Below are 16293 nucleotides of genomic sequence, written 5' to 3'. Positions count from 1 at the left end.
TGATGCAGCCTCCAACTGGCTCCCAGAGTGACAGAAATGGGTTGGAGCCCTCCGTTGCCGTGGATCCTTGGCATGGCTTCTGTGGCAGCCCACATTTCCCGAGTGGCTCTTTGCCAGGCTGGCATCTTGGCTGCTGGGCTGTGCCAAGATCTGTATACAAATCCTGTGGGCTTGGAGAGAGGGCGCCATGCAGTCTTCAGGGCAAAGTAGTGGCAGGAGCCCCAGCCCTTACGCCAGCTCTCTCACGCACACATGCACACGCACGCAGGCACACACGCACACTGGGAAGGTATGAACGATCTGCTCAGGTGTCAGTTTAGTTGTGCTCAATCCACTTCCATTCCTATCCATGGTTGTCAGCGCCTCTTATTTGCAGGGTCTGCTAGATACAATAGGAACAGAGAGAAAAGTGGGACAGAGCCCCCTAGGATCTTCCTGTTGAGTCAGGGGCTTTAACAAAGGCTGATCGCCCCAGCATGAAATGGCGCGTGAGGTCTTCAAGAGCAGGGCAGGGGTGTGTGGGACTATGGAGCGGGGAGCGCATCTAATTGGGAGACTGAACAAGGCTTCCTGGAGGAGAGGACATTTGGGACGGGTCCCAGAGGATGGGCAGGATTTGGACAGAAAGAGATGGGCATGAAGGGGAGAGCTTGCTCCAGGCAGAGGGAACAGCCGAAGCCAGAATAGAGAGACAGGAAAGACAGGGTATGTTTGGGCCCAGGGAATAGTCTCAGTTGGCTGTGAAGGGGAGGAAGTAGGAGTTGGGGCTGCAAAGCTGGGTTGGGGCCACATTATACAAGGTCTGGAGTGTCAAAGTGAGGAGTCTGTGGTTAAATGAGAGGCAACAGGGAGCCAAGGATAGTTTTGAGCCGGTGGGGGTCACGATCGGAGTAATCTGGCAGCAGTATGGGCTGGGTCTGGGGGCAGAACAGTGTTGTTAAGGTCTGGGGAGAGGGATGGTGCCCCCGTGGGTGCACCAGCACTGCACGCTGAGATCCCCTCCTCCCTGCCCCAGGCCGGCTGCCTGCATGACTTGTGGGCTGCAGAGGGCAGGAGGGAACAAGGACAGTGCTAAAGTTGGGGCTCCTGGGCACAATGAACAGACCCATGGCCACTGGCAGAGGCTTGGCTGGCAACAGGATTTCAGTGGGAGAGAGAGATGGCAAGTATGGGTGGGGTCATGTTAATGGGGGAGTGTGGGGGGTGGAGGGGAGAGTGTGGCTGGGCTTTATCTCCTGGCTCTGCAGGGGAGGCGCTGTCCTCTGAGACCAGTGCCCAGACTGCTCACCGAGCTCAGAGGCTGGCTCTGAGAGTCATTGACTGGCCTAGTGTGTGTGCACAGGGACAGAAGCTGCCCATACATGCCCATGAGTCTGTCCACCCCTCACCCCTCTGCCAAGCCTCATCCGGTCTCTTTTCTGTCCTTTTTGGATGTCCTATCTTGCTCCTCTCTACCCCACGACGGGGGAGTCCATTCAATGGCCTATGTCCCAAAGGTTCCCTCTTGATGGGGGCGCTCTGTGGGCTTCTGCCTGGCTATCGATGTCCCTGCAGGACAGAAGGGCAGGCTGGGTCACAGCATCCGACGTAGACTCAGAGCCTTTCCCAGTCACAGGAGGAGAAGGGCGAAGTCTGCTAAGTTCCAGCCTGGAGAGCAGCCCGCATCCGCCTCAGGCCTGGAAACAGGGTTCTCAGGTCCCTGGGAGCAGAACGATGCTTGACGGACAGGCCTTTCTGATGGGCGCCCTCCTCCTGCCAGCTGCCTCAGGAGTTCAGGGGTGCAGGCCCGGCTGCGTGGGCACCAGCCTCCAGAACCCTTATCAGGGAAGGGCTGGGGGGAGGCTGAGAGGCAGCAGCCTCCTGTTGCTGGTGAGCCGGACAGGAAAGCAGGGCTGCAGAGGTACAGTCTTGGGAGTGGATGGGTGTGTGAGGACATGGGGGTTGTCACCACAAGCCCGTCCCTGAGTCCCACACAGCTAACAGAGGCTCCGCCTGGATACCCAGGTGGCTCCTGCGATAGGGCACGAGATGGGGGGCAGGGGGTGATGGGAAAGCCCCTTTTTCTCCGCCCATGATTCTAGGAAGGGCAGAGCTGTGGGCAGCGGAGGCCAGAGCCCCGGCGTCCCAGGGGACCAGGACAGGAGGAAGGGAGAGCAAGATGAAGGGCTGCTGGTGAGCAGGCCAGGCGGGGAGGAGCTGTTCCCCTCCCCCTCTCAGGATGGGTCACCTGGTGGGGCTCCAGCCTCCCCACCCCGCCTGCCCTCCCCTCACTCAGGGTTGGCTAAAGGTGAGCTGGGGTGGGATGGTCAGGGTGGGGGCTGCGGGAACCGAGAGAGCTGGATGGAGAGATGCCCGAATCGTTGCTGGCCCACCAAACTTCCTCAGCCCTGGACAGCTCCCTGGCCACAAACCACAAGGAAATGGTTGTGTAAGTGCCTTCAGGAGCCTAATGGAACACACAGGAGGCCCAGGGAGGCCATGAAAGTTCCATCAGCCTGGCTAACCTGGTGCTGCACTTGTCTGGACCCAATGAGTCTGGTGCAAGGCGGGGGCAGGAAGTGATCTCCAGAGTTCGGCAGACACCCTCACTGTCCCCACCCGCCCCAGGCGCCTCAGCTGGGAGGTGCTCTGGACCCTCCAGGGGTCCGCTTCTTCCTCGGGTGGGCCGGGAGAGCACTGGGTCCCCTGAGGAGGCCCCACTTCCGGTATGGGATGGGGGGCTGTCCCGCTCTGCAGGAACCAGTCAAGCCTCCAAAGCCAGCCCAAGGCCCCTCAGGCCCAGGGACAGCACCACGTCAGAACCTGCCCGGACCTCAGGAAAACAGAGGGGCAAGGACGGAGCACAGGGACAGTCTCCCAGGACGGTCCTGGGACAGCCATGTGGGGGTTCAGAGCACACGCATGGCCGTTACATAAACGCCGCTTACTAGGTGTGACTCGACCTCTCTGAGCCTTACCTTCCACTTCAGAAGATCATTGGAGCAGCTTCAGAGAGCCGTTGAAAGGGCCGCGGTACAAATGCCCATGCGGCCCTGCGTGTGGCGCGGGCTCAGACCTGTCATTCCATCTGTTTGAATCCAGCCTGCGAGTGAAGGCTCAGGGACTAGAGGCATATTTCTGAGCTCAGAGGGGCTCGGTGCCTTCCAGGGGACGTGGCGAAGGGCGGAGGTTGTGCAAAGAAAGGAATTCCAGACTAATCTGGAACCTGAATGCTGCTTCAACTATTTGACCCGGGGGTTCTTCCTCAGCCTTGGCCCTGGGGTCTTTCTGGGCCGGTGAGTCTGTTGGGGGGCCGTCCTGCGCTTTGGAGGGTGTTTAGCAGCATCCCTGGCCTCCACCCACTGGAGCCAGCAGCCCTGCCCAGTTCTGACAACCAGAAATGTCTCCAGACGTTGCCAAACGTCCCCTGGGCGGCAAAGTCCCTCCCTCCCTGTTGAGAACCACCAGGCTGTCACACTGTGGGTGAGGGGATTCAGAGGTGCGGAGGAGGAGGCGGGGGGCTGCCGGCTGCTCCCTCACGGCGCTGCTTTCCTACAGGGAGGGGCCCATGGCTGGGCTCCCCGCACATGTGACCTCCATGCTCTTCCTCGCCCTCCTGCTGCTCCTGGAGCTGAGCCTGGTAGACTCCCTGGGACCCGAAGCCCCTGCTCGGAACCTCCCTGAGAATCACATCGACCTCCCGGGCCCAGCACTGTGGACGCCTCAGGCCAGCCACCACCGCCGGCGGGGCCTGGGCAAGAAGGAGCGGGGCCCAGGCATGCCCGGCCTGGCCCAGGATGGAGCTGTGGTCACCGCCACCAGGCAGGCCTCCAGGCTGCCAGGGGCAGGGGGGCTGCTGCCTGGGCAGAGGCCTGCTGGCCTGCTGCAGGGCAAGGATCTGCTCCTGGGCCTGGCACTGCCCGACCCTGAGAAGGACAACCGGTCTCCAGGGTCAGAGAGGACAAAGAAACGCGGCAGGGAGCACAAGAGACGCAGAGAGAGGTTGAAACTGCACAGAGGTAGCTCAGGGTCTGCGAGGGGGTGGGCTCCTGCAACGGAAAGGAGGGGTGGGGGCGGAGGTGGAGGGGCTCAGACCCAAATGGCCAAGCGGACAGGATAGGGAGGCGGGGAGGGAGGTATCAATGGTGTAAAGTCCCTGGGAAGACATCCAGAGGCCCCAAGGAGGCAGGCAGAGGACACTCAGAGGGGAGTAGTTTCACTAAAGTCACAGGGATCCCGTAAGGGGAGGAGGCTGGGAGAGGTCTGGGGGTGGAGCATGGGAGCAGGAGAAGGATATGGGGCAAGAGGAGCTCACTCTTATCAACAGATGATCCTCCTGAGTCAGGAAGTTCTACCTTGTGTCTGACCTAAATCCGTCCTACTGTAAGTCCTGAGCAGAGAGGGAACAGTTCAGTGCCCTCCAAGCACATCACTTAATCAACTCTGAAGCACAGAGCAGGGCCCAGGGGCTCAGACCCTGAAGCCAGATCTGCCCAAGGTCAGGTCTTGACTCCACTACTTACTAGCTGTGTGGCCCTGGGTCACCTTTTTGTGCCTCAGTTACGCCTTCTGCAAAATGAGGATAGAGGCCCCGTGTACGCTCAGCGTAGACTCAGAGATGACCTGACCTGTAGAATGTCGAGAACAGTGCCCCATAAGTGCGGGGCAATGAGCGGTTGTCACTGGGTGATTCTCAGCTTTCTCTTGACGCTGAATCAGTGTCCTCCGACCCGGACACAGGCGGCCCAAGGAGAGGCACCACGTCCTTCTCCCTCCTGCCTCTGCCCTGTTTGTTTCATGGGTGCCCCCTCCCCCTGCAGCCCTTCTCTCCTTCCTTTAACTTTCCTCCATGTTCCCAGATCACTGGGAGCGTAGCCGCCCGCTGGCCCAGCCTCTGAACAAATGTGTCCCAGCAGATCCGCCCCGAGGGCCCCTCCCGTCTTACCTGGCACCCAGCCCGCGGCCAACCTCAGCTTCCCAGTCTCTTCATGTGACAACACTGCCTCTAGGGGCAGGCCGCGCGCCACAAACAGGGATGGGGACGAGGGTTCTGAGGGGGAATGTGATGGGGCCTCAGCCTCCCTTCTCCTGCAAGCAGCTGAGGTTAGCTTCCCTGCCAGGCCTACTGAGACCCCCCAAGTGGGCAGGACACAGTTGGAGGACCCCAGCTTAGACTCTCAGCCTCCCGGACCTGGGGGTCATGAGTCAGGTTAGGGAGGGGACCCTGGCATCCTTAAGGACAAACGGGGGGCACACACGGGGCATGGACTCAACCCAGCTCAGCTCCAGCCCCCAGCTCCCATGGACCAATGGGACGCTCCCAAGAGAGCGGCGAGGGGTGGCAGGGATGGCGGGGGCCTTGAGGCCAGGTCCAGGCCTGCTGACCAGCTGTGAGGCCTCGGGCGGACGAGGCCTCAGTTTCCTTGTCTGTGAAATGAATGGAGCAGATTCAGTGGTCACTCAGCCCCCTTTCTACTCCCTGGGGCTCATTTCTGGAGGGTAGGGTGACCCCAACTGACACAACCGACCTTGAAGTCAGATCTTGCCTGAGAAAAAGAGACAAGGATGAGCTTGGGCCCTCCAGGTTCTCTCAAAGCCCTTTTGTTCCTGACACCCCGAACCCACACACTCTTCCCCCACTTCCTCATGCCCACACGTCTTGGAATTTGGAACTGGTGGTGAAAATCATTGGCTTTGCACTCAGAAGGACCTGAGTTTGAATTCAGACTGTGCTACTCACTAGCTGTGTGCCCTCAGGCAAGTCACCTAACCTCTCTGTGCTTTAGTTTCCTCACCTGTAGATGAGGCTGACGGAGCAGCCACCTCCGGGAGCTCCTGCAATGGTTAGACGAAATAATGCTTGCAAAGCAGGACGCGGCACACAGCAGGTGCTCAGTGCACAGGGCGATGATGACCACCACATACGGAGCACTCACTCGTGTGTGCAAAGCTTCAGCTCTCACCTTCCAGCCTTCTCAAAGGCCTCTTCCCTGCCGTGCCTCTCATCCTCATCACGTTGCTCCCCTACTTAAACTTCACCTCCTCCAGGAAGCCTTCCACGGTTAATCCTACTAGTTCTCATTTGTTGCCCTTATAGCCCTGGCTGCACGCAGCCAGCCCAGATTGGGACCTGCTGGAATGTTGCTTTAGAGGGAGAATCCTTGGGCCATCTCCCCAGCGACACTGCAAGTTCATCTAAGATGTTCTCCCCTAGTCCCCCATTTTCTCCTACCCAGGAGGGTAGGCACAGGGGTGTTGGCTGAGCCAATGGCTTGTCACATGGTCCCTGCCGGCCCCTGGTTTGCAGCAGGAAATGTGGGTTCTGCTGTGTGCAGATACTGGGTGGCCAGCAGATGAAGCCACTGTGTTTCCCACCCTGTGTCTCAGGCCGAGCCTTGGTCCGAGGTCCCAGCTCCCTGATGAAGAAGGCGGAGCCCGCTGAAGACCAGGCCCCCGACGCGGCGATGGAGGAATCCTCCACCAGCCTGGCCCCCACCATACTCTACCTCACCACCTTTGAGGCAGCACCCGCCACGGAAGAGTCCCTGATCCTGCCTGTCACATCCCTGTGGCCCCAGGTGAGGAGTCCAGGATGGCCTTGGGACTGGAAGGGCCCTTGAGACCACATCGTGCAATGCCCCCGGTAGTACATTTGGGGAGACCGAGGCACAGGGGCTGGAGGGAGTTGTGGAGGCCACTGGGGCTGGATGGAAACCAGACCTCCTGAGGCCCGTGCAGCCCAGCTCCAGCCAGTGGGCACTCCATCCCGAATTGCTGCCACTGTCCCGGCAGTGGTTCTGCAGGCTGACTCTGGGGACAGCCAAGGGAGCAAGTATCGGCTCAGCACTCTGGTCTCTGCGGCGAGAAGAGCAAGGCTCTTGGGGGAGAGTTTTACACATACCGAAAAGTACGGAGAATAAGAATAACAATTTTTAAAACTGTATCCCACGACCCAGAATTGACAAACATTAGTTAACACTTTGATCCACGTGCATCAGACCTTTAAAAAAGACCCGCGGAGGGAACGCAAGGAGGAAAGGCGGCAGATGCGCTAGGCATCAGCGATTGCCTGTGAAGGGCGTAGAGGGGTGAATGGCAGCATTCTTGCAACTAACAAGAGGGGCATCCTTGCAACTCTTCTGTGGCTTTAAAATTCTTTCAAAATAAAATCATTTATGGTGATCAATAAAATACATATGTAGAGGAACTAAAACTTTTGGGGGGCAGTAGATCTTTCTTCTCTTTGTGGCTCGCGCACCCCCTTGACTTTCTATTAAGAGCCGTAGACCAGCTCCAAGGAATGCGTGGCCATCACAGGCCCCCAGAAGCCCATTTGTTGAGAACCCAGCCCTGGAAGGTGCCATCTTTGCCCACATCCCACTGTGTGCAGATCCAGCCCGCAGACCACTGGCCAGGGCTTCGAGGTGAACTGAGCCGTGGCCATGGCCCCAGTGATGCCACGGAGAGCCCATAACTGCTGTGGGAAGAGAGGGGGTGGGGAAGGGAGCAGTGTGCTTGATCCCGCTCCCTCTGCACGAGTGTAGAAAACCGGAGCAGGCACCACTGCCTTCCCAGCCCCTCCTCAGAGGGCCTGAGGGATCACTCGCCTGTCTGCATCCCCTGCCCCTGGGCACCATCCCACTTGAGTGGTGGCTACACAGTAAGGAAACTGCCGACATGGCTGCTGGAGCAGGAGCCCTGGACGGTCGTCTCCATGTCCCTGGGCTGGGATTCCAGGCTGCCCAGCAGAGGATGAGCTGGCCTCTGAGGAGCCCCACCGTCCTGCTTCCACCTGTTGGGAGCTCCAGGTTCCCTCCTCTCCACCCTCCTTCTGCAGGCTCAGCCCAGGCCTGACGGGGAGGTGATGCCCACGCTGGACATGGCCTTGTTCGACTGGACCGATTATGAAGACTTGAAACCTGAGGTCTGGCCCTCTGCAAAGAAGAAAGGTACATCCACCCGCCCGGCCACCCCATGCCCGGTTCCCTCCCCTCCTCTCCCATCTGTTGTGGGGGGGCTCAGTGAGCCCGGCCTGACCTATGGATGTCCCGAGTTGGGGGGCATGGAGTTTAGACAGCAACTGGCCCCCAAAACAGAAGATGCTATGAGTGCTTATCACATGCCACTTTCCATGTATCAACTCATTTTACCTTGAAAAACAAATCTGTTAGGTATGTACTAGTGTCAACCCCATTTTAGAGAAGAGAAGACTGAGGCAGAGAGAGGTGTCGAGTCTTGTCCGAGCCACACTGTCCAAGTGGCAGCATGAGCACTCGGACTCCGCATCCGTGTGCTTGATCTCTGCTCGGCCGGGCCGCAGCTTCTGACGGCACATCTCCTTGTCCCCAGAGAAACACCGGGGGAAACTCTCCATCGATGGTAACGAAACATCACCAGCTGAAGGGGAGCCGTGCGACCATCACCAGGACTGCCTGCCAGGTACCAAACCAGCACATGTTCAGCGCAGCAGGCCGGGCGCTGGTGGGGACCCGTGTAGGGTGGAGTGGACATTCCCAGGCACGTGAGCAGGCCTATGGCCCGTGACCCTTTAGGGATGCTGATAACAACCACCCCAGCTACCATGTTACTGAGCGTTGCTGTCATGCTTTACTTTACTGAATCCTCACTGCAACCCAGAGAAAGAGACCCCGTCATCCCCAATTTTCAGGCAAGGAAATCGAGCCCCAGAGAGGCAAGTGTTTTGGTCGGAATCACACAGCTGGGAAGTGGCTCACAAACCTTAGTCTGCGTGGTTCTTAACCACTGCCCCTCGCTGCCTGGCGTCAGCATGACCCCCCCGTCACCTGCTTCCTCCTAACTTCTGGTCGGGCTTAATTCTGTCCTTGTCCCATCACCACGCCCCTGAGCTTCTGGGGGCACTTTAGATGACATCTTCACCCGCTGAGCAGCTGCGCCCATCAAGACAGTCTGAAAATAAGGTGTCTGATGTTTTGACTGGTGTCCTAAAGCCTGGCCCTCGCTGGGTCAGTGGGGACCTCTAGGAAGTGGACACTGAGGTGGAGTTAGAAGTGCAGGGGGTCTGTGGGGTGGGGGGTGGGCATAAGGCCTGTGGACAATAAAAGGGGGAAGAAGTGGGATTGGACAGGGCAGCCCGTGACGCAGTCTCGGCCAGCCCAGTGTGGGGCTCCAGAGCAAAGACCGCCTCGTAGGAGAGGCCCACAGTGGGCAGCAATGGCTGGGTCCTGGTACCCCCGTGCCAGGCACTGGCGGGGCCACTCGGAAACAGTGTGACATCGGCCCAGGGGGCTCCTGAAGGTGCTGACAGCTGGAGGCCGTTGGCTAACTGCTCTCCTGGCTGATGGACAGCAAGTGCCTTCCAGAGGGAGATCCGCATGGCACGCCTCCATGGCGCCTTCCTTGTTTATTCAGTGGCCAGAATATTCTACAAAACAGCAACCGAACCAGCAATGTGGCATTGTGTGAGCCAGACCACCGGCTCCCTGACAGGCCAACCATTGTTTTCAACCTGAGCAGAAAGAAAGGCTCCAGTTTGGGCCAACTGGACAGTGGCTCTGAGAGCTGGCTCGGTGGTGGGTGAGGCTGTGCCTGGGGCCTGCCTGGGGCAATCCTCCCCTTCTCCAGGGCTTCAGTTTCTCCATCTGTCAAAAGAGGACGTTGGCGTCAAGGGTCCCTGAGGCCCCTCCCAGCTCTAAGCTGACTCCACACCTGGCAGCCCCCGGCTGTTCCACCCGCTCTTCCGCGGAGGCGATCCCACACGGCCTTTGCTCCTCCCATGATCAATCAATTGCCCATCTGGGGCAGCTGGGGTCTCGGCCAGCCGCCCCCAGGAGCTCCGGCCGTGATGTGTATCATATCGGTGGTTCCGGCTGGGAGCCTTGCGCACCAGATGGCCCACCCTGCCAGGGCACGGCCCTGCCACGGAAATGATGGATCTCCTGTCCGGTGGGACTGTGGGCAGGGCAGCGGGGAGGCGGCTCAGCTTGGCTGACCCCGAGTGCTTGCTGGGCCGGCAGGGACCTGCTGTGACCTGCGGGAGCATCTCTGCACGCCCCACAACCGAGGCCTCAACAACAAATGCTTTGACGACTGCATGTGTTCGGAAGGTGAGCCCGCCTCCCGGGGCAGGGAGTCCCTGCGCCCCGAGGACCACGAGACCCCCTTTCTCTTAGAAGCCAGTTCTGCCCTGAGCAGGGGTGGGGGGCAACATTTCCCAGCAGAGGGTGGGCTGAGCGGCCTGCGGCGAAGGAGAGGGTGGGAGAATCCTGGGGGAGCCGAGGACGTGAGCAAGAACAGCTTTGCACGGTGCCCTCCCAATCTGTGAACTCATTTCGTCCTGATCCCTGGCAGAGTTTCTCAGGTTTGCTGTTCTCACCTCTTGAAATACAAGCTGGCACCATCTCCTATGATCTGGAGGCGTGAGAAGGGAGGAGAGAGGGGGTATCTCTTTAAATGAGATCGAATCTGAGAAGGCTGCTGCTTTCACCCTGAATTCTATCCAGGGGAGGCTTTCCAAGTGAGATAACAGCGGGTGGGGATGGGCTTCCAAGTGCCCAGCGAGCGCAGGGAAGGACGCATTTGGCATTTGGCCGCTCCCTCTTTAACTCCTCTGAGCTCCCGCTGGAGCCATGCACGCCCTCCCGCCCAGGTGTGCGCAGGAGTGCCGGGCTCTGTGCCGGGCTCTGTGCTGGGGACGTTACTCACAGTAGCCCCTGTAATCCTCCCAACCGTCCAGAGAAGGCAGCTATTATGATCCCCATTTTACACATGAGCAAACTGAGGCACAGAAAGGTTAAGTGACTTGCCCAAACTCACACAGCTAGAAAATAGGGGAATACTTTTAATTTTGTATCCTGAAAAATTTCAAACATACACTAAACTAGTCAGAATTGAGGTCAGAATAATGAGCCCGCGTTTCTCATCACCCAGCTTTGATAATTAGCCACTCCCAGTCCATCTGTGTGGTCCCTCCCCGATCCGGTTCCCCGACTCCCATTTGATTTTGGAGCAACCCCTGTGAGTTTACAGATATTTCATCTGTGAAATTTCAGTATACAGCTCTAAAAGATCAGTACTCTTTCAAAAGCAAAATATCAAAAATGAACAATAATTACTCCATATCACTCAATATCCAGTCAGCGTTCACGTCTCCTGAGTGGGGGAATTTGGTCTCAGTTAACTGTCCTCTGTTAACCATCCTGAGATGCAGGCCCTATTCTCGCTCACATTAGCCTCAAAAAGTATCTACTGTGAAAGCCATAAAGCTACTCAGGTCCAGGCAGTCACTCATCCAGGCACTAAGCACCGTTTCTCGAGGGCCTGCCGTGTGTCAGGTTCTGCTCTGGACGCTCAAGATTTGGCGACGAAGAGAACCAGCACATTCTGCACCCTGGGATTCCGTGCTGGTGAGATGAGCAGACGATAAGCAGAAAAATAGATAAGATGTCTTTGGAAAGTCATGAGGGCTGTCAAGAAAACAACCCAGGGGGGTCCGATGGGGAGTCTGGGAGTTGTTTTAGAAAGGATGGACAGGAGTGGACCGTGGACCCAGCCACCTGCAGAGGGGCGGGAGAGAGAGTCCCAGGCAAGAGGCAGGGGCGGAGGCAAGGCCCTTGGGCAGGAACCAGGTTGCCGCATTTGGGTGGGCCTGGCCCTCAGTGGCCGACGGGGAAGGAAGGAGGACAGGGGAGGTGGGAGCAGCCAGAGGGAAGATCACGCAGGACCTTGTCAGCCTTGTCTAATTTGTCATTGGAAGCAGGGGGTTGACATGGCCTGACTTATGCCTTTAAAAGCTCACTCTGGGGGCCAGCCCGGTGGCGCAGTGGTTAAGTTCATACGTTCTGCTTCGGCGGCCCCGGTTCACCAGTTCGGATCCCGGGTGCAGACATGGTACTGCTTGGCAAGCCATGCTGTGGTAGGCGTCCCACATATAAAGTAGAGGAAGATGGGCACAGATGTTAGCTCAGGGCCAGTCTTCCTCAGCAAAAAGAGGAGGATGAGGATGGGCAGCAGATGTTAGCTCAGGGCTAATCTTCCTCAAAAAAGAAAAAGCTTACTCTGGCCGCAGGACAGTGGCGGGGGCAGGAGTGGAGGAATGGAGAGACGGAGAGGACCACCTGGCAGGGGAGGGATGGAGGCAGGGGTGGGGGTGGGGTGCTGGGGAGTGGCCTTCTGTTACCCGTGTGCAGGGGCAGGGCCCCATTCACAGAGCAGGAACCTGAGCAGAGCAGGCAGGAGGGCACTCCAGTCCAGGGAGCCTAGAACGGTGCTGGAGCCGAGCTTCGGTCCTTGGCGTCCGGGTCCAGCCCGCCGGGAGAGGGGACGTGGCCCTACCGAGCTGCACACCTGGTTGGTGCCCAGCGGGACACTCACTGGGTGGCCCCTCTGCCTAGGAAGCCTTCCTCTCTCCTCCCCGGGCCTCAGTGGTGGTGGGGGCGGGGGGGCCACTTTCCAGGGACCCGAAGGCCATGTCCACATGCAAAGCCCATGCACTTGTTTCCTCTGATCCCTCTCACATGGGCTGGTCCCACCAAAACTCCTGCTTCCTCCTGGAGACACAGGCTCCAAACAAATGAAGAGGGGAAGTGACAGCCCGGGCAACTCATTCAAGATGGTCCAGGAGGAGGTTGTCACCAAGATGTCACACCAGAGGGATCCGGGGGATGCCAGGACCCTCTGGAGGAACAGGAGTCCTGCAGACTTCTGAGAAATCCTGCAATGTCCCAGGGCTGAAGTCCAGCAGTCAAGGCCAGCCTGGGTCCTGGGGGGTTCCAGGAGGGCTCCTGCTCTTGAATCCCCTGACCCTGCCCAAGTGGCACTGGTGTGGCCACAGGTCTGAAACCCAGTGACCCAGGTGCACATTCTAGGCTGCTGAGCACAAACTTCATAGCAGCCCCTTTGTTCTCTTCCTAGTGACACAAGTGGGTCTTAAACTAGCAACATCCTCTCTCTGTGGTCACTCCTAACCTGAGTTGTAGGGATTTCTCAGGCCACACTGACATCGCTTTCCTCCCCCATCAGGAGGATGTGGCCTTAAATGAAAACCACATCTACCCATGTACCTCAGGGGATGCCTGTGGCCGTGAGAGAAACGGCCGCAGCCAGGAATCCTGCACTGGTGGGCCAGGAGGGCCACACTTACTTTAATTAGGGTGGTCAGGAAGGGTCTCTTTGAGACCTGTAGGCTGTGAAGGAGCCAGCTACGCAAAGAGCTTGGGGAAGGGATTTCTGGCTGCAAGAACAGCAAGTGCAAAGGCCCTGGGGCAGGAAATGGCTGGGTTTATGAGGAAAAGCAAGAAGACTGAGTGTGGCTGGAGTTCGAGAGTGAGGAGGGGAGTGGGAGGTAAAGAGAACAGACAGGAGGCAGGTCCAGGTCCCAGACTGTCTTGTAAGCCAAGTAGGAAGTGTAGATTTACTTTTGAGTACAATGGGGAGCCATAGAGGTTTTTTAGGGGAGGGCAGAATCTGCATCCTTTTTAAAATCAATTTCAATAGACTATTTTTTAGAGCAGTTTTAGGTTTACAGAAAAATTCCACAGCAGAGTTCTCATGTACCCTCTCTCCCCCTGTCTTATCTTCCATTATCTTATCTCGCATTAGTGTGCTATACTCTTTGCAACTGATGAACCAATATTAACACATTATTAACTAAAGCCCATAGTTTACTTCGGTTCACTCTTGGTGTTATACATTCTATGGGTTTTGATAAATGTGTAACCACATGTATCCACCATTAAAGTGTCACACAGTATAGTTTCACCGCCCTAAACATTCCCCGTGCTCCATCTGGCCACCCCTCCCTTCCCCTCTGATGAGTCTTTTTAAGCTCACCCAGGCTGCTGTGCGGAGGGCGGGTTGGTTGTATGGCAGAATAAAGAAGGGGGGGTGGTGGTGAGAGGGTGCAGGGGGTCCTAGAGGGTGCGGGGTGGGGTGGGGGAGGAAGGGGAGGGGACTGGCCTGTCGCGCCCCTGACCCCCTGGCCTCCCTTCGCTCAGGGCTGCGCTGCTACGCCAAATTCCACCGGAACCGCAGGGTCACACGGAGGAAGGGGCGCTGCGTGGAGCCCGAGACGGCCAACGGCGACCAGGGATCCTTCATCAACGTCTAGCGGCCCCGCGCGAGGCGCCTCCCCACCGGCCTGGGGACTGAGCGCCGGAGGTTTGGAGCAGCCGGGCAATTTGTTTTTACTTAGCAGCGGGCGATCAGACGGGGGACCAGATGACTGAGGCTGCAGGCTCAGGCCCAGAACGGAGGGGGGCCCAGGAGCCCCGCAGCGGCACGCCTGCGCCCACCCCCTCCCCGGCCCCGGGGGACCCACACGGCCGGCCCGGCGCGTCCCGGGGTCCCCGTTCTCCGCCGTGGCTATGTCGAGAGTGCCCTCTACTGTCCGACCGCAGCACGGCAACAGCTTCGAGTTAAAACGTGAACAGGTTTTTGAGGAGAAAAGAAATGGAAACTCCTTGAGAGATGGGGCAAGGGCAGGAGATGAATACGGAACACCTCCTATGGACCAGGCACTGGGCTAAACGCGGGGCACACGGCATCTCACTTAGTGGCCGCATGATCTTTTAAAGTAGGCAGTGTCGCCATTTTACAGGTGAGGAAACTGAGGCAGGGTTAGTTTTATGACTTGCCCAGGGTTCCAGATCAATGCTCCTCAGACCTTACCCTGTGTAAGAATCCCCTGGGGGTCTGGTTAAAATGCAGATTCCAATGCAGTCGATTCTGCATCCCGAACAAGCTCTTGGGGCTGCCGGTGCTGCTAGTCCGGGGGCCCCACCGGGAGTGCCCCGGCCCAGGGGGTGAATGGTGGAGCTGGGGTCCAAACTGGGCCAAGCCTGTCAGGCTCCAAGCCCCGCGTTCTTGCTCCTGCTCCACATCCAAGGACTCATGCCCGGTTCTCACGGCGTTGGGCAAGGGAGACCTGTTCCCAGGGTTCCTTCCTGTGGTGAAGGCTGCAGGGACTGGCTGTCCTCCTCCTTCTCCGGACAAAGGTGGATCATCCTAGACCCAAACAAAACATGTCTGAAGCACTGCCTTCTTGCAAGGCGAGGTCTGGGCGACTGGCACCTGCCCTCGGGGAGGTGGTATTCCGAGATACGACGTCTTTGGGGGAAACGATGATGCTGTGCCTTCTGTTTCTATGGCCCTGCTCACCCAGTCCTGGGACACGCGCTTTGGAGTGGCCCTGATACCTCCCTGCAGGGGTTCTTTAGTTTTCGCAGTTCCTGCCCTTTGAGAATTGAATGCAAGCGTGGACTCAAGAAATACACACATTGCCCATGTGCGTCTACTTTGCATCATCTTCGTGGTTCCCAGGCCCCCCACACCACACTTCTGCAGCAGAGCCCACTGCTGGGGCACCTCTGAGGTCAGGGTGCTGTCTGAAGCTAACTGCCGCTCCCCCCCACCCCCACTGGCCAGACCCATGATGCCCACCCAGAACATCTCTCCCAGCACATCTGCTGGGACCACCTCAGGAGAGCCACTTACATCCCCCCACCTGGCATCTCACTCCTGGCCAACCCTCTGGTCCAGGGGGAACCAGGTTCCAAATGACAAGAGCCTTCCCCATCCAGATTCCCTGCTGGCCTGGACCCCTGCCGGAGGGGCCACGCCCTCAGGGGGCCAGGGCTGTTTACTCCACTGGGAAAATCAGTGGGTTCAGGGGTCTGGCACCAAGGAAAGCAGAAGGATCTGGGAGAAACCAAATACGCTTGTTCTTTTCTCCCTATGCCAGTTCAGTGGGCATGGGAACCTCGGGGGGTGGGGCAGGGGAACTGAAAGAGATCAAAGCCGGCTGTTTGGAAATTGAATCCGCCGTCAGTTCTGTCTGTTTGAGACCAGACAACGCCCGTGCTGTGTGTGCCTCTCACGGGGTGGCTGACCCGAGACTGTGATAGAACCCTAAGGAGGTGGCTGCAGGCAGGGAACCAGCATTACTTATGTCAGTGGCAGCAGTTAGCTTGGCCCTGGGACATCAGCCATGGGAAACACAGAAGGTCAGGACAAAGCTGAAAGTCTGCACAGAACCGTCACTGCCTCCCAGGGGAGTCCCATGGTTAGAAATTCAGGGCCCATCTCTGCCCTAGCTCCCTCCATTTTGCACTTGCAAAGAGTGGGTGGGTGGAATCCTCTTAACTCCAGAGTTAGGGGTCCCAAAGCCCCCTCGGTGTTTAACAAACCTCTCTGGCAGGAAGTTCTTCCTTAGGTCTCTCCTACATTTCTCTTGCTGGTACAGAAGCCAATTTTCTCTAATCCAGGGTTCAGCAAGCTTTTGCCATAAAGGGCCAGATAAATATTTTAGGCTGTGTTCCAATAAAATTGTTTAAGGAC

The 16293-nt window shown here is 58.0% G+C and overlaps 1 protein-coding gene across 1 annotated transcript in view; it reads left to right on the top strand.

The window, feature by feature from the left end:
* Positions 1-16293, top strand: part of DRAXIN (dorsal inhibitory axon guidance protein) — a 24903-nt gene extending 8610 nt beyond the window's left edge. Inside the window, exons 2-7 of the mRNA XM_044769676.2 lie at positions 3538-3998; positions 6367-6557; positions 7817-7928; positions 8329-8418; positions 9975-10064; positions 13953-16293. Of these exons, the coding sequence (XP_044625611.1) occupies positions 3548-3998; positions 6367-6557; positions 7817-7928; positions 8329-8418; positions 9975-10064; positions 13953-14065 (1047 nt within the window). The 5' untranslated portion in view covers positions 3538-3547 and the 3' untranslated portion in view covers positions 14066-16293. The remainder of the gene's footprint in view (positions 1-3537; positions 3999-6366; positions 6558-7816; positions 7929-8328; positions 8419-9974; positions 10065-13952) is intronic.

This window comes from Equus asinus, chromosome 5 (assembly GCF_041296235.1).
Source record: "Equus asinus isolate D_3611 breed Donkey chromosome 5, EquAss-T2T_v2, whole genome shotgun sequence".
In the NCBI taxonomy this organism is placed as follows: domain Eukaryota; kingdom Metazoa; phylum Chordata; class Mammalia; order Perissodactyla; family Equidae; genus Equus; species Equus asinus.
This window is presented reverse-complemented; position numbering and strand designations above follow the sequence as displayed.